The sequence below is a fragment of the Lacerta agilis genome, chromosome 15, assembly GCF_009819535.1.
Source record: "Lacerta agilis isolate rLacAgi1 chromosome 15, rLacAgi1.pri, whole genome shotgun sequence".
Classification (NCBI taxonomy): domain Eukaryota; kingdom Metazoa; phylum Chordata; class Lepidosauria; order Squamata; family Lacertidae; genus Lacerta; species Lacerta agilis.
The window spans coordinates 36,479,815-36,500,180 of record NC_046326.1 but is presented as its reverse complement, the minus strand read 5'-3'; the positions used below and the strand labels follow the sequence as shown (position 1 = coordinate 36,500,180).

The window sequence follows — 20,366 nt, the reverse complement described above, 5'->3', positions numbered from 1 at the left end:
CTGCTTTGTGGAATATGGACACAAGCCAGCGACAGCTAAGCAAGATCAAATCCCACTGAAATCCATACAATTCAAAAGGGTCAGTAGATGTAGGAGAAATGCCATACACCTATTGCTGCATAATGTGGTCAGAAAGGGTGGTGGTGTTACCAGTTGCATTTGTAGCTTAAGAGGATACATGGGACAGAGGAATGGAGGACCATTGGCAAAGACTGAATCCAGAATACATACAGTGAAGTACAGTTTGCAAATATTGCTGATAGGTTGAGAATATGATTAAGAATAGAGCTGTCTCTTGCGACTGGTTTCTATATGAAGATGGTGCATCAAAGAGTTTTGCACATATCACATGGTGTTGAATTGTAGAAATGGCCAAAAATACTCCTGTTCCAGGTTGACAAGCCTTGTCTGTTGTGGCCTACAGAGAGGCCAGAATGAGAACTCAGGAGAGCAGGAAAGATGTGCACCTCTGAACCTCAGTATTATAAGATAATAAGATAGGAAGGATTTCCTCTTTCTCAAGGGACATAGCAACTGTAGTGTAGAGAGGGTGTGGGGGAATTTTGCCGTGTCACATAGATGAGGCATCGGGGCATTTAGACAACTTCTTTAAAGCCACTAAAATGGTGATAGGCTGGGGCACCTTGACGTCTAAGTTAGCCACCCATCCAAAGCCATAAGTATATTAGAAACAACTGCATCCTTAATAGCTGTTTTAGCTGAATTTAAACTTGCACACTGATAAAGGATTGTCGACAAGTGATTGGGAACAGATTAATAAAATACTTGACACACAGCAAAGTATGTAAAAAAAAAAAACCTCACAAAATAAAATCCTGCACTCGCTCATGGAGGCAAATAAATACATTTCTCATCTTAGCTGTGATGTTTCATGAGCAATCAATATTTATAACCTAATCAAAATCTCCCATATTGCGAATTAAACACAGTGTCATTTTCAGATGGGGCCAGTGCCATCACACGCGAGGCCGTGCAAAGCTTCTCCAAGAGAAACGGCAATCAGAGCGCCAGTTCTTCTTTCAGCATTTGACAAAAGAGTTTCCACTTGAGGGGCTCATCTTTAATCATTACAAAAGCACAGAAGTTTAATCCATTTTTGATGTAAGTGCTAATAGCTCTGTGTCCTTGAAGTTCAAAGTGGTCTTCGTGCATGTCACTAATTAGCCAAGCAAGCAGCCAGTCTGCTCCCTCTCATGCTTCTAATTAGATCCTTAACAACAAACAAATGTCGACCTTTCAAATGCTGTGCTACATTTTCCCCTCTTTTTGTTACATAGTTTTGGAGGGCAGAAGATAACCATCCCCTTGGAAAAGCCTGCACCATATTTTGACATCTCGTCCAGATATTATTATTATTTTTGAGCGGGTGGTGGGGGTGGGGAGAGAAAAGACGACAATCATAGAGGCTGGAGATTCCAAGGCAACCTGTCAAAATAGTTGATCATGCCAATCAACTGGTCAGCCATTTTGTTTCTTGGAATAGAAGGAAGAAGTCAATGTTTGACAGCAACTTCAACCACTGGTTACCTGTTCCCCTTTTGAGCTATTCGTTTTCACTTTTTTGTTTTTCATTTTGTTTTTTTTTGCCATTTGCCTGCATGACGATTGAATGCCACTATATCATAAAGCATTTTGCTGTGTAGCTTCTTCACCTACAGCAATGGAAGCTGGTGATTTGCTGGTCATATTCTTATCATGGTGAATTTTTATTGCTAAAAATAGCTACTCATGAAGCCACAATATATAGCATGTGCTCCTTATCTCACACCTGCATTCGAGAGCAGTCTGGACTCCAAGGAGCTCTTCCAATGAATAAAGAGGAGAAAGGAATATTCTTATACTTATCTTTTGAATGTCTTATCTGATCATGAGTGAGTCACTGAAAACAGTGGGCAGAACAAAGAGGTTACATGATCTTTAACACAAGTTGATAAAAGTCAGGAATGAGCTGGTGATGGCATGCAGTGGAATACAGCATGGTAAAAAGTGTGAAATGGATTTCTGGAAGAAGGTGTCAGGTTAGGCCCTAGGTTCTTCCAAGGAATATCTCCCCAATCAGTGTCTTCACTGGGTTAGAAGGCAGCAGAATAAAGCTAAGTTGATCTGCTCTAGACCTTCACATGGTTGATTACTGCTGCCAGGTATCTGTTTGCCATTACTCTACATATAACCCCTCCTCTGAAACCCAACTACCTCCTCTTTCTTTGCCTGCTTTGCTTGCTGTGTTGAAGACAAATATTAGCCCTCCAAGGTAAATGTCTATCACAGTTTCACTAAGAGTAGGGCTGCCTTATGTCTGGGCATAGCCAGAGTTCGGCCCTAGTAAACAGGAAACTGCTGTAATGTCCGGGAAAATCCAGACATATGGCAACCCATATCCTAAGTATAGATTTTGGCGAATTTCCTTAAAAATAGCTCAAGTTTTCTTTTTTTGTGATTTTGCTCAACAACTTTTGTGTCTGGATTTTTACTTTTTGAAATATGGCAGTCCTAACTAAGAGAGGCTCTGGACATTCTGTTCTTACTCATCATGATGAAATTTTGGAACCTGCAACACAGACGTTGTTCTTTATGCTCCAGTCCGAAGTCACAGCCAAAGGATGGTGGAGAGAGAACAGAAGACCAAAGACTGAGGAAGCTGCTGAAAGGGTGGCTGATGGCAGGTTGCTGCCTTTTTCATATTGCTGTGTAAAATGCCCTTCACGGCAACAGTGCTTGCTATAGTCTATATTTCTCAGGACTGAAATACCTCAAGGGCCACCTGTCTCCATATGAACCAACTCTGAAAACTTCATATATCTATTGTCCAGCTCTATTCAGAAGCCCAGCGGCCATTCCATTATAAGCAATACAACAACTCATCCTGGTTCAATATAGAATCATTTACAAATCATTTGCCTTTTTTATCCAAAGGAATGGAATAATCTCTCTGACTTTTTCACTCTCATTTTAGCAATGAGTCTTTTACTGCTACCTTTTTACCACTGGTGGCCAGATTTGCATTAATTGTTTACCACAGCCTGGACAGGCCTTTTATTAATATTAATGAGTGACTGGGAAGAAAGGGACCCTTTATTTTTAGCCTACTCTAATTGTGTAGTAATTATTCATCTACAAAACAAATGAGCCGAACTCCATTGCTATGGCAACTGAAACTCTGGCCTCCCACTGTAACACATTAATAGGCTATTGTTCCTGTTAATTTTAAATTGAGGCCTTTTGTGCAGCTACAGATATGAAAAAGAGGCAAATTAAAATAAAACCGGGACTTAACCTCACATATAAGTCAGAATGGTCATTGTCCAGGGATGGTTTTAAGAGGAAAGTCACTTGTTGAAATGCACTGTGGTCCACTAGGTATTATTTATTAGGGGTATTTATATATACTGCTTTTCAGCAAAAAGTTCTAAAAGGGGTTTACATAGTAAAACAGGGCAACAACTTGAAAACAATATTTTTTTAAAAAAAGATCCTGAAGTTTCCACAATATTTTTATGGTTCTCCAAAGAGAAATATTTGAACAAGAGTAATAGGGTTGGGACACGGGTGGTGCTGTGGTCTAAACCACTGAGCCTAGGGCTCGCTGATCAGAAGGTCAGCGGTTCAAATCCCCGCAGTGGGGTGAGTGCCCGTTGCTTGGTCCCTGCTCCTGCCAACCTAGCAGTTTGAAAGCAAGTCAAAGTGCAAGTAGTAGGTACCGCTCCGGTGGGAAGGTAAACAGCGTTTCCATGTGCTGCTCTGGTTTTGTCAGAAGAGGCTTAGTCATGCTGGCCAAATGACCCGGAAAAACTGTCTGCGGAAAACACTGGCTTCCTTGGCCAGTAACACGAGATGAGCACCACAACCCCAGAGTCGTTTGCGACTGGACTTAACTGTCAGAGGTCTTTTACCTTTACTAGGGTGCTACTCTTTGCTGCAGACAATAAATAAAACCTGAATGTGTGAAGGCACTGTTTGGATCCAGGAACTATCAATGGTCCTGGAAGAAATAAGCAGAAAGATGACAAATGAGGGTATCATGACTCTGCATCAAAAAGGGGGGGGGAGATTATTTGTGGCTCTAATATATAGCTCTTGCATTGCTGAGCTAATATGAAAAAAAGCAGGAAAAAGGTGAGCTCACACTCATATTCACATGGGCAACGTTTATGCACAGAGGACTGTGTTCTGCAAAGAAAAGGCATGTTAAACTAATAACTGTGCATGCAAAACTGTTGGGATGTGCAAGGAGTCTTCCAATCTTCATCTTTTTCATTCTTATAGCATCTCTATGAGGTAAGGCATCCCTATTCTTAGCCTAAGGAAATTGAGACTGAGAGACAGCAGTTTGCCATCTCACAAAGCTAGCTATTTGTATCTGACACTCTCTCAGAAAGATTCGTGGCAGCTGAGCTGTGGTTCCCTAGCGGCCTCCAATCTATAAAGTGTGGCCTGCTAAGTTTTAACTTGCATAAGTTCAAACATTACCTTAGTTGATCCCCCAATGTCCTGAGGGATTTGAACCCAAGCCTTTTGAGGTATGGATCCAACACTTGGTCTACCCTGGCTCTCCATCATTGTGCTTCTGCCTATATCTGAAGAAGAGCCTGAATAGCTTTTAGATTGCCAGAGTCCTCCTGGGACTATTATAATGGAAAATGGATAATGATTGCAGGAAAGAGAAAGAGAAGACCTCACTCTTCAGCTTTGTTCCATCAGAGAAAAATTGAGTTACGTGAAGTGCCTGTTCCAGGGCTTGCCAAGAGTAGAGTAAAATTCATTCATGGAGCGAAAGAACCTTTTAGAGCCCCCTTTCCTCTGAACACATGATTAGTCTGTTTGGATCACAGGAGTGAAGTGAGGCACCCTGCAAGTCAGAGCGGGTTCCATGGAAGAGTGTTTGCCCATTGAAAATAATTCCACTGATTGAGAAGACCATTAAAAGTTAGTGACTACATTCATTACAGATTAACTTATACCGTACTTAAGCCTGCTCTCCTGAGCTGGTCACTAATTGCGCTGGAGATGATTTATCAAGTGCCCTGGATTTCCTATTACAAAATAAGTGATTAAAAGCTAATACATTTTACCCACAATAGAATCGAGTAAAATTACTGCAGCCAGAGTCAGAACTTGGCTGCAGCATTCACAGAAATCCTCAGTGTGCAGGAGGGTTAGTGCTTCACTAAGAAAGAATGTTCTGCCCTTGAACAAAGAAAATTAATGGATGGGGTGCAGGTGGACATCCCAGAATATGCTCACAGGTATCCAACTTCTATAATGGTAGGGGTTTTCCTCCAGTGAGCACCTCCAGAAGCTGAATGGAAATCATTCTGCTTTAAGTTCTTTTTGAAAAATAATGCCGGAAAGCATTACTTGCAGGAAAGTAATTTTATGTATAACAGGGTGGGGCAAACCAGCATCACTAGAATTCTTTCTCTCACTCCTACCTACTTAAGGGAACCTTCAGGGGCCTAGTGATGGCACGGGTTGCAATTTATTTTTCTCTACTGACGTGTCACCCAGGCTCACAATGCCTTGCTGCAACCCTTTTAAAAAGAGGGTTGATTGGCTGATTGAGGAATGGGATCCATGGACAGTTTCCCTGCAGCGTTTAAAGAATTCTCAAGCAAGCAGCAATCCTCAATGAAGTCAGCCAAAGCAAACTCCCCATGACACTTTTTCAGGCACAGAATAGAGAAAGCTGCCTTACGCCAACAACTGGCCTATCTAGTTCAGGACTACCGGGTATATACGCTGATTGGTAGAGGTTCTCCATGGTTTCAGACTGAGGGGGAGCATCTTTTCCCAGTCCTACCTGGGATTTAACCTGGGACCTTCTGCATGCCAAGTATGTGTTGTGGGAATGTTTAGGAGTGTGGATGAGTATATATTATTTATATATCTCAATCCCAGCTTGTGTGAGCAAGCTCCAAACTTAGCAGAGTTTACATTCCCTTTTAAAACACAGCAGAAAACGTTTGCATAGGCTTGCTTAAGCCAGCTATATTCCTGGTATATTCCCCTTGTTCCCTCTTAAAAGTAAAGATACAAGACAGCACTGATTATTAGATTTAAAAGGAGTTTACTTACAGACATCCAAGAGTTACAGTACATGCTTCAAGGAGGCAGACAAACTTAGATAAATGTATTTACATGTGGTGAAGCTGATTCCATGAGGAAAGAAGCTTCACTTCTGCTTCTCTCAGCTGCAGGCTGAGAGAGCATCCTGCTTCTTCAAGAGATGAGGCAAAATGGAAAATGATCTTTGGGATGTTGTTCCCAGGTAAGACCACACCTACTTCTGGTTCCTGTAACTCAGTCCAGGTAAACAGGAAGTTAAGCCTGGAGGACTGAGTTACCTTCATGTCCTCTCTAGGAGTGTTGTGTTTGGCTGCTCTGTGTTTACATCCCACATGTGTTCTATTAAAGAGCCACATTGCACTTTGAGCAAGAGAGGAGCCCCAGTGACAAAGCATCAAGGTAACAAGTGAGTTTGGCAGCAGGGCAAGAACACCAGGGCAGCAAACTGTCTCACCTTTTTATCTATCAAAGCACAATTTTTCAAGTAAACAAATTCAATATGTAGCAACAGCAGGCATGCAGGCAGAAAGCCAGCAGGGGTTTGAGAGCTTTCCAGCGTACTACATAAAGAGCCACGTCAGGGCCAGACTGTCCATGAGATGGAGTCAGGTAGTTGCCTTCAGTGGTAGAAGCCCAAGAGGCAGCATCCCCATGGCTGCCCCACCTGACCCAATGCAGCAGAAAAGCAGCACCGGCAGCTGGCAAGATCTCAGGAGGTAGCTCTTGGAGAGCATGAGATCTCCTAAGATTTTGGTGAGACCTTGCCAGAAGCCGGTGCTCTGCGGGTTGCCACCATGCCACACAAGTAAGGAAGGCTTGCAGGGCAGCGCATTCCCATTCTGCCTCAAGCGGAGAAATGGGATGTGCCACCTGAGTCACATGCATGACTCTCTGCGGGACAGGTAAAGAAGAGGCTGAAAGCTAGGACCTTCAAGGTACCTTCCGTTCTGTGTGCAGGCTGAGCTGAGGAGTCTCAATGTTTGGATCAGACAGTGGCATCAGGGGGAGGGCCTTTGGGTTTCTAATTCACTGGGGAATGTTTAGGGACAAGCCAGGCCAGTATGAAAAGGATCGTCTCCATTTGAACCAGATAGCTAGTGCTTAAAAGTTAGCAGACCAGCTTTCAAATGTGGGGAAATTGACAGGAGCTGAGGACCGTCCAGTCTGGGGTGAACCATGCCTAAAGAACCAGGGTAATCATTTTTTTCTGGTGGTCCAAAAGGGGACAAGTAGAATTAGGCAATGGAAGTGCAGGGGGACGCAAAAGCCATTCAAATATGTCAAAGTGCTATGAATTATATTTGCTAGTTCAAGTGCTTGCTTTTAAAGGAGAGCATAGATACAGTGGTGGAATGAAGAAAACCAATGGACAGTTATCTCTGGATACAACCTACTATGGGAAGCACAAGGCAGGGAAGGGCGTCCCTGGTTGTAGTGTCGTTCTTTACATTAAAAGACCCTGACTCACTGTCTAAGCCTTAGCTTAATATTTGGTCTACTGGATAACCCTCCTGCTCTGACCTTATGGACAAATCATTCCAGTCTCATTCTGCTGGCTAGGCAAATAGAAGCATTTATAGATGCATCTTCTTTTTACAACATTATAGAGTGAAAATTAGTAGGTGCAATAAGATGCATTAAGATTTTCTCTTTCCATTGCATCAGCTGTCTAGGGCTCCAGTTGTAATTATTGGGTCTTTCAGAGGAGAAAGACATTCGAAAACCACTTGCTATCCCCCCGGTGGTGCTTGTTAACATCCTGGCTACATGACTTGGATTAAATGTTCTACACTACACTACACTACACTACACTACACTACACTACACTACACTACACTACACTACACACACACACTTAAGCTTCTAGGGCTTGCTTCAAAGTCTATCCCTTGGAATGTGAAGAAAACACAAGTGGCTATTCAAACTTTTCCAACATGTTGCTACAAATTTCCCCATCATCATTCTGTGTACACAAACCAACTGTTGCTCCCATCTTTTTTCTTTTTTTATTACTGCAATTTGCAAACAAGAGAGGTGCTTAATGACAAGACTAAATATTTGAAAGTACTGGAATTAAGTGTACGACGTGGATTGCTACTTCCCATGCAATTTTCCGCTTTGCTAACTTTTAGATACGTTACCCATCTAATTTTCCTGCATCACACATTTAACAGTGGGCCCCATCCCTGGTAGTAGATTGCTGCTTAAGAGACAAGTTATATAACCATACCTCAAGTGCGTACGATTTACAACTATATTGGCGCAATAAGGGAAGTGGCACACCTTCAATCAATGAAGGGTATGTACCTGTCATCTGGGTCAACAACATTTGGAGGGGGGGCAGTCTGTGTGTTTTACGATCTTTTAGAACAATATTATTAACTGCACAATGAAACAATATTTAGTGTACCTTATTTCTTCCAGTAACATATGCTGAGTTAACTGCTTGGATTTAACCGTCTACACTGAGCATGCTCAGTCAATTGAACACACTCCAAACCAGCAGTGCATCTTCAGGCAAGATGTTGAACTGGGTGGGAGGGGAACGGTGATGTATGCAATCTACTCTCAGCAGGATATGTGCTGACAAAACAGTAGCAGCCACAAACCAAATGTAATGTGGCATTCAGGACTTGAATTACCAGCTGCCAACCCTACCCACTGCTGCTCATTTGGAAAACAATTTTGAGAAGCTGAGTACAGAAAACTAGGTGCAAAAAAGAAAGAAAGAAAGAAATGCAGGGAAGGAGAAGAAGCAAAAGACGATTTTGCTGGTTTGATGAGGAAGATGATGAGACTTGCCTTGGGACACCTAATTGACTGTTCATGAAATGTTCACTAGTGCTTGAGGGGAGGAAAAACCAAAACATTATCCTAAAACTTGGCAATGTGGGAATGAATACAAACAGTGGCAAGTTTGTGGCATAGCCAAATTTGCACTTTAGGCTCTAAAACCAATTCCCTTGTGCCTCTGCACACTCTGACGGTTAGTCATTGTACATACTCTCCATGACTTAGGTCTCCAATGGACGGCTTTCCTGCTCTGCTGGCCTGGTTTAAGGCCTCCAAAAAGGATTCGGAGCGCTAATGCAGAATATTAAGAAGGTTAATGTTCTGTAGGAAGCCTTGAGTGTACAATGCTTGTTGAAATTAAACTTGGCCTCAAATCATAAAGCACTTACATATGAGTAACTCCCATTGGCTTAAGTGGGAACTACTCACAAGTAAGTGTATTTAGAATTAAAAGAAGGGTCACTTTTTTCTTTTACAACCGTCAATTTACTACCCCCTGCCAGAGCACCGAGGGCCCTTGCAGAATAAAAAAATGTCGATATTGAATTTGGTAGGCCCAAGTTTGGGAGATAATGATCACTGTACTATGCATCCAGGTGTTCAGCATTGCTCTACACAGGTTGACCTACACTTCCAATCAAACCGCGGCTACACTGCAACTGCCATGCTCTTTCGAGCCGACAAGAACCTATAATATCAACTCAACAATGCATGTTCTACAACTACGTCTACTGCTACCGGTTACAACTACGACAAGTGCATGCATTTAGTTCAGTCCCACAGATACATAACACTCTAAGAACAGGCAAGGGGAGATGTGAGATGTTTCACGAACAACAAGTGTTTTGTTTTATTAAGTAAGGGAAAGTAATTTTTTAAAAAACCAAAAGAGAGAAAGTGTACTAAAATAAACAAAAATAAATATATATATTTTTAAAAGAGAGAGAAAGAGAGAAAGAAAGAAAGAGAGAGACATTTTTCAAGAGTTGGATATGAGTCGTTTCTTAAACCGTTTCATCTGAACAAGCAAAAAAAACATGCAACCAGCTGCTACTAACAAGAAGCTGGACACAGAGAGAGGATTAATAGGTGTGGACAAACCTTCCTGCTGAGCGTGCTCAGAAGAGTGTTTGAGAGGAGTGCACGTCCCAGTGTAAGAGAGGCCGGAAAGAATGCCTCAGAGACACCCTCTCTCACAGCAGCCCCAACCAAGCAAGAGAGAAAACAACAAGAACATAACTGCTCACACTCACCATCAAGGTCAGTAGCTCATGTTATGAGATTGGTTATAGCTGGCAAGTATAAAGGACAGTAAGGAACTGGCAAGCTCAGGATTTCAGAAGTGGGAGCAGGGCTCTGGCCAAGGTCGAGGGGATCAAGAAGGAACTCGGGGGGACCTTTTTGTTTGGGAGTCTTACCACTTCATTCTTAGTGCAGTCACTCACAAGCGGTCAAGCAAGTAGACTTTGGTGCCTCCCCACGGCCAGGCAACAGAATCACTGGCCACCCCATTTTCCAGCCACGAGGGAAGAAACTAAAGCCACAGAACTATCTGGCTAATGCATTTTACTTGCCAAATTTTATACTCCTTTAAAAAACAAAGCAAAACCCCAAATTAAGCCCGCTCCCCAACTTCACCTTTGTGAAACGAAGAAGCAAACAGCATTTTCAGGAAAGGGTGAAATCAGCTCAGTGTGCTATTAATGGGGTAGAAGAACGGACACGGTGGTCTTCCACCACCTATCCAAATAAAGTGTGTGAGGGCTGCTCCATGCAGGGGCCTGTATGCATGATGGCCCAATGTAGGAAGAATTGCATGAATCAGGGCACCGGATACACAGAGCTCCCCCATGGGGGAGGAGAAGGGCATCCACCAACTTCATGGACTGCTGACGATGCTTGGCTGAGGGTCTGAACTTGGGGAGGGGGGAAATACACTAAACACTGGTGCTTTAAATATGCCAGAGGGAAAAAATCACCTCAAACCACCAATACCTTGCCAGCAAGCTCTGCCCCAAAGGCTCCCTTCCCTACAAGTGGATTTTGCTAGCAGGCAAAGAGGTATGTGCGTCAAGCTGCCACCTCCATCAAACTGAATGGGGAAGCCTGTCCACGAAATCCATACATGCTTGGAATCATAACAGAAATGTGGTATTGATAGTGAAACTTGTGCATTGGAAGAGTTTGTTATAAGATGCAGACCATCATGCCAATGAGACCCAGGTCCTGATTCATCAATAACATAATAAGCAGAAAGTGAAATGTTGTCAAGGTGGGTGTAAAGGCTTGGCTTATATGGAAGGTTGCAATGTCCTCAACAATTGTGTGGTTTTAATAACGGTCTGGCTAAGGTTTGACGCATGGGCACTGGTAACCATGATGGTTACCAGGCAGAGCCTCTTTGGTGATAGTCCCACAGCTGCAGAACTCCCTCCCAAAGGAGATAAGATAGGCCCCTCCTACAATGGCATTCAGGCAGGCAGTGGTCAATACATTCTTTTTTCCTGCCAAACTTTTAGTTCGTGTTGTGGCCTCTGCTGGGAGGCTGGTTTCATTTGCTTTATCTTGGCTTCTCTCAATGCTCTCCAGTTGTAATTACAGAAGTGTTTTCATTGTTGTAGCCTGCCTTGGGGGACCTTTCGGGGATTAAAGGAGGTATATAAATGTTTCTATAAATATGAACGAGGAAACATACAGCCCCAACTCCCAGGCTAATATCGCCCTGCGATCCTCGGATGAAAGGTAGTATAGCAATTTAGTAAATAAAAAATAAAAATAAAATAAATGTGTCCCCACCAAAATTAAAAGCATAGGCCCTTGCTCCAGGGAGGGGTCATCTGACCGTGGATTGTAATTAGTGGAGTACCCTTACGGGATGCACAAGAAGAGGCCAGAGTGGGGAGTGGGGACAGAATTCTCTACATCCAACAGCCAGCCTTACGAAGTGTGGTTTAAAGATCCATGAACACACAAATTGTTATGTTATGAACCACCCTGAGATCTGAGAGTAGAGGGTGGTATACTATTTTTAATTAATTAATTAATTAATTAATTATTGTGTGTATGGCAGTGCTGCTATCACAGGGCCCAACTACCATCTTCTGCAGGGGTGCAGACCCCCCCCCCAAAAAAAAACTGGTCAGCAGTGAGAGATCAATAAATATACACTGAACTGATGTCTTGTGGTTTAGACATTTAACATTCGTACATCTTAAGACATAGGTGTGTCTTCGCTTTAGTAGTCGCTTAAATCAGTGTTTTTCAACCTTTTTTGGGCAAAGGCACACTTGTTTCATGAAAAAAATCACGAGGCACACCACCATTAGAAAATGTTAAAAAAATTAACTCTGTGCCTATATTGACTATATATAAAGTAATTCTCTTGAATAGGAATCAAATAAACAAATTTTTCCCACGGCACACCAGGCAACATCTCGCGGCACACTAGTGTGCCACGGAACAGTGGTTGAAAAACACTGGCTTAAATGATCTTGCAAGTGTGCCCCGAGTGATATTGCTCTTATCATCAAAATATTGAAGCCCAATTACTTCCATTTGTCATTCCCCCTCTGTAATGAATCAGGCCTGAGTGCCATTAACATGAAGCTGAGTCCATCGCTCTTAAATACACTTCACTATCAATGCTGTTCGCTTTGATGGAAATGGCTGCAAATGGAATGCTGTCCCTGAGCCGAAGAGGCTTCTTTGTCAATGGAAACCACTTCTGCACATCAACAGACAGTTTCCTTGAGGGAGCACTAGGGCAGATCTGCAAGTGCAGAGATGTTTTTTCAAAAACACACAAGTACAGGGCACCATACTGCTCTTTACACTTGCCATATATGTCGGTGTTAATTTCAGGGTTAGAATTTTCTTTTCTTTTTTCTTTTCTTTTTTGGTATCACAAAGTTAATCTATTCTTTAAAAAAGAAAAAAAATACAACAAAAACAAAAAACAAAAAAACCAACCAAATGATATCAAGCAGAGAAACTGGCTGACATTCAGTTCAGCTGTGATGGGACACTCTGATTAAAACAGGACAACAGTGAAGATCAGACTTAATCTGGCAGAACCCTTGTCCTTTCTGTGGGAAAACTGATCGTCTCTATTTAAAATTAAACTGGAACCAAATGGGCCCAAAGCATAGGTAAGGGACGAGGGAATCTGTCCATTCTTCTTCAAATAATAAATGGAATCCTTTTCAGAAAAGGATTTTAAAAAGGAAAGGGAAAAAAAATCCCTTTGCTATCTTTGAGCAAACCAACCCTTGGACTTTCCCTACATACAACGATAAACTGCTACGGATGAATCCTTTGTAGCCCCGCAAGCAGTGCCAGTTTGCATGGAACGGAGTTCTCCAAACATCCCACTTTGGACCCTAAATAATTCAGTCTCCCCAGCCCACCCCCGCCAAAGTCTATTGCGGTGTGTGTTGCTGCTTGACAACACTTTCTCCACCTCTGGGACCTTTTGTTTTGTGTCGGTTTGAAGAGGCCTCTAGCTAATGAGTGTAGAAATTTTCATGTCAAAGAACAAGCTTCATCATGAGAGAGCTGAATAAAACAGTTACCACCAAGTTGTTTGCTACATGTCTCAACGTGTACAATCTGGCTGGGGAATTTGGGCCCAATCGTGTTGTCTCCAATTGCCCCCACCGCCACCCCCAGTGCAATAACCCAGTTAATATTAGCAAGAACAAACGGCCGGATAAACGCACAAGACAGTACACAGAGATGAGCAAGCAAGATAGATTGGGGAGCAATAAAACCCACTGAAAGCAGCCGTCTACCCTTTGTCCTTGCTTTGTATTTAGGGTTCAGAATGGCTTCAGGCACAACCAAGGTATCAGCCAACAAGCAAAAACAGCAAAAGAGAGGCATTGGTAAGTCTTAGCAGCCCACTCATGATTTCACTCATTTATGCCAAAGGGATAATTCACTTTCCCCTAAACTGGAATGCTAGGATATAATAGCAGCTTAACTACTTCCCCTAGCAGGAGGGGCACTGGAGAACAGAGTGGAAGGAAGTGGAGCTTTTTATAGGTGGGCACACATTTCTCATGAAACGAGCCAGAGTTTGCAGCAGGTAACAAAAGATGGAACAATATTCAAGCTCAAAGAGCAAATAATATTTTTAAAGGTGTCTGCAAAAAGTCTTCAGAGAGCCATTTCAATTTATGCCAAGGTGGAACACCCCTGATTTAGGTTGCACTCCTAAAACTGCAACTGACTTCAAACTATGGTGCAATTTAGACATCATGCCATGTCACCGTTTGTGCTAACCCTAGTTTAGAACCGAAACCTTGGTATGAGCTTCCAAACATACTAGCAGACCATAGTTTAGAACAGCTTGTCTGCTGTTGTTTTCTGCCACTCAGCTTCATAAGTCCATCAAATCACTCTCATCTCCCTTTTGGTACAGCTTCTAGAGGTCAAATAATGGCTATCAATATCACACCAAACCAGAGTTAGCACAAAATCCAGTTTGTAAATCAACTTCCGTCATTGTATCAGATTCTGGTTTGTTGGCCAATTGCAAACTATGGTTTTGTCAATTCAAACATCACACCAGAACCATGCTTAAGCATCCCTAACCATATTTTAGTGAGATGTCTGAATTGCGAAGTAACTGAGGAGAACTATTGTTCTAGCATCCAGGTCCAGCTGACCAGATTTGCCACCTAAAAATGGCAAGAGAGAAGGCAAAGCTGCACTGCTCACCCTATTCTGTATAATACTAGACCTGTTCACATTGGCCAGATCTGGAGTGCCACCATTTCAAAGGGCAGGGACACACTCTATAGTTCCCTTTTCTCACGAGACAGATGAATAAACGGAACTTATTAAACAGCTGAACGCTAAGTTGATTTGTAGGAGGTTGATCATGGTACCCTCCATAGATAAAAGTTTGATAGAGCATTCCTAAACACCTTAATTTGGAATCCTTGCTGATATTAATGGATATGTGGTTTCTTGCTTTGGATTGGGCCACCACTGAGAGCAACTTACTCACTGCATTCGTCCCAAACATTAAAGTTGGAGATGCAGGTTGTTGAGGAATTAACAGGTGTGTGTATATGTGGGTGTGAGTGTGATTGCATTGTTAGCCCAGTGCAAACTGTGGAGAAATGAAAACTTTTGTTGTCCTTGACATTTTCACAAAAGGTCCAGTTGGCAGCTCCCAGTAGGGTGGACTTTGTATTGGGTGGATCCGCAAAGACCACCTGGTCTTACAGCCTATCCTCTGCTCTGAGTCTTATGGGCTCTGCTTGTAGTATTTGGTTTTGTTTGGTGGGTCTCCCCACACCCCCAGATCACTGTGAGAAAAGTCAGAGAAAGGGATGGACAGCTGCAGCCACATAGAATACCGACAGAGCTTTTACCTGGCCCTGCATTCTGAAGGTATGCCATGTAGCCGCCTCTTCCACGGCCCCCCCTACCTGATCCTCTTGCTGCTGCCACTGCCGCTGCTGCTACTGGTCCGTAGGCTGCTGCCGGAAAACCTGGCCGTGGGGAAAAACAAGAAGGGGTAAGAGGAAAAGTGCAACCGACAGCCAGTGTTAACAACGGCCACAACAAAAGAGGCAGGTTAAGGGCGAGTGTGAGCGGGAACAACTGTGTGTGTGTTTGAGAGAGCATTGATTGCAGAGGAGTTTGGTTGGGTCTTAAGAATGGAAGCACTTTGATGCCATTCCCTTTCTCCTGCAAGGTAAAAGCGGCAGCTGCCCATGGGACATAATAATGGAGAAATTCAGTTGTGAATGGGCAGCCAGTGGTCCCACCAAAGCAGAGACGGGAGCTTATATTACTCCATATTTTGTGCAAAAATTCAAAATCAACATGCGAGTGGATCTTCCATTGAAGCAGCACAAAATGAAACTCCCGGGTCAAAGCAGAAGGCAGGCGGTGAGCCTTAGGTCCAGTGGTTTGGGCTGGGGGAGAAAAGTGCTTGAAGGGATGGGTGTGGTGGGGGGGGGGGGAGGAAGCAAGCTTCAACTCCTGCCAAGCATTGCCCTCTTTTGCTATGAACATCAAAGCCCCCACCAGGTCCAGCATCAATACACAGCACACTCTGGCAACTATATATATATATATATAAGTATTTCTGGAACCCTGCTGAGGAGGGAGACCCTTTTATCCTCTACAATGCTCTGAGTGGAGGCTATGGAAGGGGCACTGTGGGAAACAAAAATGGAAGCTCCCCCAGACACAACTGCCTGGTACTCATCAGAGTGCTGCTGCTGTTTGTCACTGCCACCAGGTAAGGCTACAGGGAAGTCATTGATGTGGGAGGGAGACCAAAAAGGCCCATCATTGTTGAGGGTTCCTCTCATACCCAGAGCTGGCCCTGTGCCCTGCTTAGATGTGAATGAGGAAGACTCCTGAATATGACTACACTGAGATCGGTCTGCAGAGACAGGGCAGGGCAGGTGGTTATGCGGAAGGCAATTCTTACAGGCCAAGAGTCTATAAGTGCTGACAGTCAAGTCAAGGATCTGTAGAACAGCAGTTGGGGCTGCACAATAGGAACCAGCCACCATTGAGGAGGAGGAGCTTCTCAAAAGCAATAAGGAGCTGGTAATCAAAGATGCCCTGGGCTGCGGGGAGAAGGAGATGCTGGGAGGGTTTTCTGGCCTTTGTCAATTGGTGCAATTTTTCGTCCAGGGGTGCTGGTGCAGTCCTCTGAGCTTGGGTTCAGAAACAACTTTAGTGGCTGGTTAAAACTCCGAGGGGCGAGCTTTTAAAAGCCCCCAATTCCTCCCTGGTTTTAATCAGAATGTGAGCTTGCTTCTCTCCTGCCAGCCATCTCAGAACACACTCTCCTCCCTTCCACTGACAGGGATGGATCTTGGTAATATGCCTTGGATGAGGCCAAAATTTGACACTGCCCTTGTGCCACCTTCCCAAAATCTGGTAGGTGAGGTGCTGGGCTTTGGGAAGGCGGCATGAAGATTCTGGCAGGGTCCTAGAGTTCTCCTGTCTCCTTCCCAAAGCTGGGCAAGCACTTACTAGGCTTTGGAAAGAAGGCAGGAAGGAACCTCTCAGCTTGGCGCCCTGTGTCAGGGAACCGATCGTGCTGCCCTAAATCCACTTCTGCCATTGAAGCTGTAGCGGCGGTGGCGGCAGCAGCAGCAAAAGTTGCAAGTACATGGAGAGAAGAGAGGAGAGGGTTTCCACCCTCTCTCATTACTTCTGTCATCCAGTCAAAGCAGCCTTCTGGGGAATAGGACAGCATAGGAGATGTAGTTGTCTTGCCCCTACAGAATCCATATACCCACCCGTATTTGATCTTAAATGAGGGCAGTGGCTCTTCGGAGAACTACATCTGTCACAGTTCCCCATGGGCGGGTAGGTTGTTAGCTAACATGTTGGTCTGCTTTCAGTGCTGCTACCATTACTTCAAAATTAAGACCATGAAACTGGGAGCATGTGGGGAGACCTTTAAAGGAAGGAGAAGGCAGAAAGGCCGATAATTTCTCTGAGCCCTCAGAGTGGCTCAGAAAAATCACCCAAGTTCCTCCCATTTTTCCCAAAGAACTCAAGTAATTTCAGAGTTAATTTGAGGTGAGCTTTGGAGAACTCTAATTTGTATTGCCAATTTTGGTTGTGATGACAAAAGACAGGAGGCACACTTAGCCAGTGATTATGCTGCTCATAGTTCGTCATTATGAAGACAACCATATGGAGGCCAGAGGCAACGAAAATAAAAGAGGATTCGGAAAGCAGAAGAAAATATAAGAGAGAGAAAAAGAGATCCAAAGAACTCAGCCAACTACAAGCCTGCTAGCTCTAGTTCTATCACCGTAGCTACATGTATTGCTAACAGGGAAAAACTGAACAGAAGTGAGAGGCTAAAGTGTCTCTAAACTACTGCAAAATATGAATTAAGAGAGACATACTTGCATTTAAATATGGTAATAGGGCTGTTGGAGGAAAAAAACATTCCAGGTAAATAAATGCAGCTGTCCTCGGAGCCCGTCCCCCATACACAAAACATTTGCTCAAAGAAAAGCTAGGTCCCATTCTCATTAAATGTAGAGGTTAATTGGCATGCTCTTCAATTGTGGGTTGCAGTGGCTGGGCAGGAAAGAAAAGAGAAACTGCTTGCAGAGACTAGACCCAAGCAAGTGCTGAAACTAAATCATTTTCAGTATGTCCACACCTGGATGCCTTGTCAGCTGCGATGGGCATGCTGGTCACCTATCAAGTACGCCTGCTTCCAGAGGCTGCCACACCCCAGATCTAGCTATCATGTTTTCTTATTAAAAAAATTCCTTCCAGTAGCACCTTAGAGACCAACTAAGTTTGTTCTTGGTATCTTTTGTTTTCTTATGACGCTTGTGTACAACATCAGAGTGAACAATAGAGGGATAGGATGGGTGTCAACAACAGCAGGAATGGAAGAGGAAGGAAGTTTTGTCTGGATGTTTGCTACTGAAAGGCAAAGATGTGTAACAATTTAAAAGATTACTTTCTGGACCAAACAACTGGAAGCTAAAGGAAGTTTTCCCTTGTCCCTTCCAACAAATCCTTGGCCAGTCATAGCACCAACCCCTCAGCTTGCCTATACAATAGCTCTGCTTCCTGGTTGCCATGATGCCATTTTGGGGTCATATAGTGTAGTCAAAGGTAGATTGGGGGGCGGGGCGGGGGGGAGCCTTGTTTACTTTTAACAGTGACTCAGATTCTCTGCTCCTCATAGACCTCTGCCAGAGAAATTTCATCACTCAAGAGAAGGCACAACACATCCCAAAACTCCTCTATGATACCAGCCTTGGAGTACACCTTTTAGACTGCATTTATAGACTTCTTACTTTCTTTGAATGGTCTTCCTTTGCTCCAAATACACCTTTTATACCCTTGAGGTAGGTTAGTCTAAGATATCGAAACTCTGCCTGAGGTCACTTAGTAAAGTTCATAGTGATTTGAACCCAGGCCTCACTTGTCTACAGAATCTATTGCCCTATTGTTTCCTTTACACACTGCTTTGTACACACTTGCACACCTAAGAACACAGCTGCTCCAAACGTTGCACACTTCCTCGTGCAGTTCTTACTACGAGACAAACTTTTTTTATGAAAGCAGATATCACCCACTTCACTACAGAATGCTTCTTTCAATTGTTATTTCCTAGTGTGATACCATCACCTGCAACTCGCAACTCCAAGGAGTTCAAATCCTGAGGTACAGTGAATGGGTACTGCCCATAACAGCTGTATCTGCACTCACACCAAATAATTAAGCTTTAGATGCTCTCCAAATAAGCAGTTTAGCTGTTGGTATTTGTGGCACTCTGAAACCATCATCAAAGCTTAATATGAAATATGGTGCTAGCCTTCCAAAATCATGGAGTGCTTGGCTGGATAGCACATTTATTAAATACTGCTTAAGAACCAGGAAAGCATCACGCTTTTAATAGAATGGCAAGGCACAATGTGGCACATAGTATGTAATATGAAGGTTCCTCCAGATGTTTTGGATGACAACTCCTCTCATCCTGTGAGCTGCCTGGCTCCGTTCAAGGTGTACTAGGGTAAAAAGCTCTAAATGACCTGGGACCAAAGTACCATCCATTTCAAAATTTTCAATTGGGGGGGGGGGGTCCTGCTTGTGGTCACATCAATAGGAATAGCATGAGGGACAGGGACACAAGATAAGGCACTCTTAGTGGAGGCACCCTAGCTGTGGATCCCCCTAAGGAGTTTTCTGCATTCAGAAACACTTTCATTATAATTGTCAATGTTAATCCAGGTTTTTTGGCTAATAGCTTTAAGGAGTTTTTATACCACAGTTTGCAATATATTAAAGTTATCTTTCAAATCGTAAAAGTTATTATTGTGAACCGCCCTGGGTTCACCTTGGGAAGGAAGGGCCCGCTGTACATTTGAAACTGTAAATAAATCCATGCTGGGTAGGGTTGATGGGAGTTCTGGTCCACAACATCTAAATAGCACCATGTTGCTCCCCTTGTGGCACAGGCTAGAAGAATATAAATCAGAGATACAGTTTGGAGATCAGGCTTAAGGGTGGTAGTCAAATGTTTTCCCAAGTCTGGCTTCTTGCCTTTACTTGGGGGAGGAAAGATTCCCTATAGGCCACCCTCAGCGTGATTTCAGGTGTTCCTTTCAATAAAAATAAGAATGTTATGACTGGAGTCATCAGGAAAGGTTGGGGCCTACAGCAAGAAAGGACACAATTTGTTCTGAGCTACATTCCCTTCCCTAACCCAATGGATCCAGGGGCACACGCTGCCGTACTAGCGCGTGTTGAATTTTTCAACTTTCAAATTCTACTTGGTAAGTAAAATGTGTATAAAATTGCGTAGAAATCATTAAAAATGATTGCAAAGTATTTGCAGTTAGTTGTTGTTATTACTGAAAGCAGTTTATGTGCTTCTTCGTCAAATGTAGACCTACCAAGCTAAATGCTATCCAATCACAAAAAATGCTATTCCTCATACCCAAGAACATATTTTAAAGACGCCTCTG

The 20,366-nt window shown here is 43.4% G+C and overlaps 1 protein-coding gene across 28 annotated transcripts in view; it reads right to left on the bottom strand.

The window, feature by feature from the left end:
* Nucleotides 1-20,366, bottom strand: part of MSI2 (musashi RNA binding protein 2) — a 394,953-nt gene that overhangs the window by 33,007 nt on the left and 341,580 nt on the right. For 8 of the 28 annotated variants that reach the window (XM_033171346.1, XM_033171347.1, XM_033171351.1 and 5 more), the window contains 2 exons: nt 17,778-17,801; nt 15,261-15,380 (listed from right to left, as the gene is read on the bottom strand). The exons of 3 other annotated variants lie outside the window; for them this stretch is intronic. In XM_033171346.1, the coding sequence (XP_033027237.1) occupies nt 15,261-15,380; nt 17,778-17,801 (144 nt within the window). Of the gene's footprint in view, nt 1-9,978; nt 10,074-15,260; nt 15,381-17,777; nt 17,802-20,366 lie in introns of all 28 variants that reach the window. 17 more of the 28 variants (XM_033171354.1, XM_033171355.1, XM_033171364.1 and 14 more) reach the window with 5 other exon arrangements.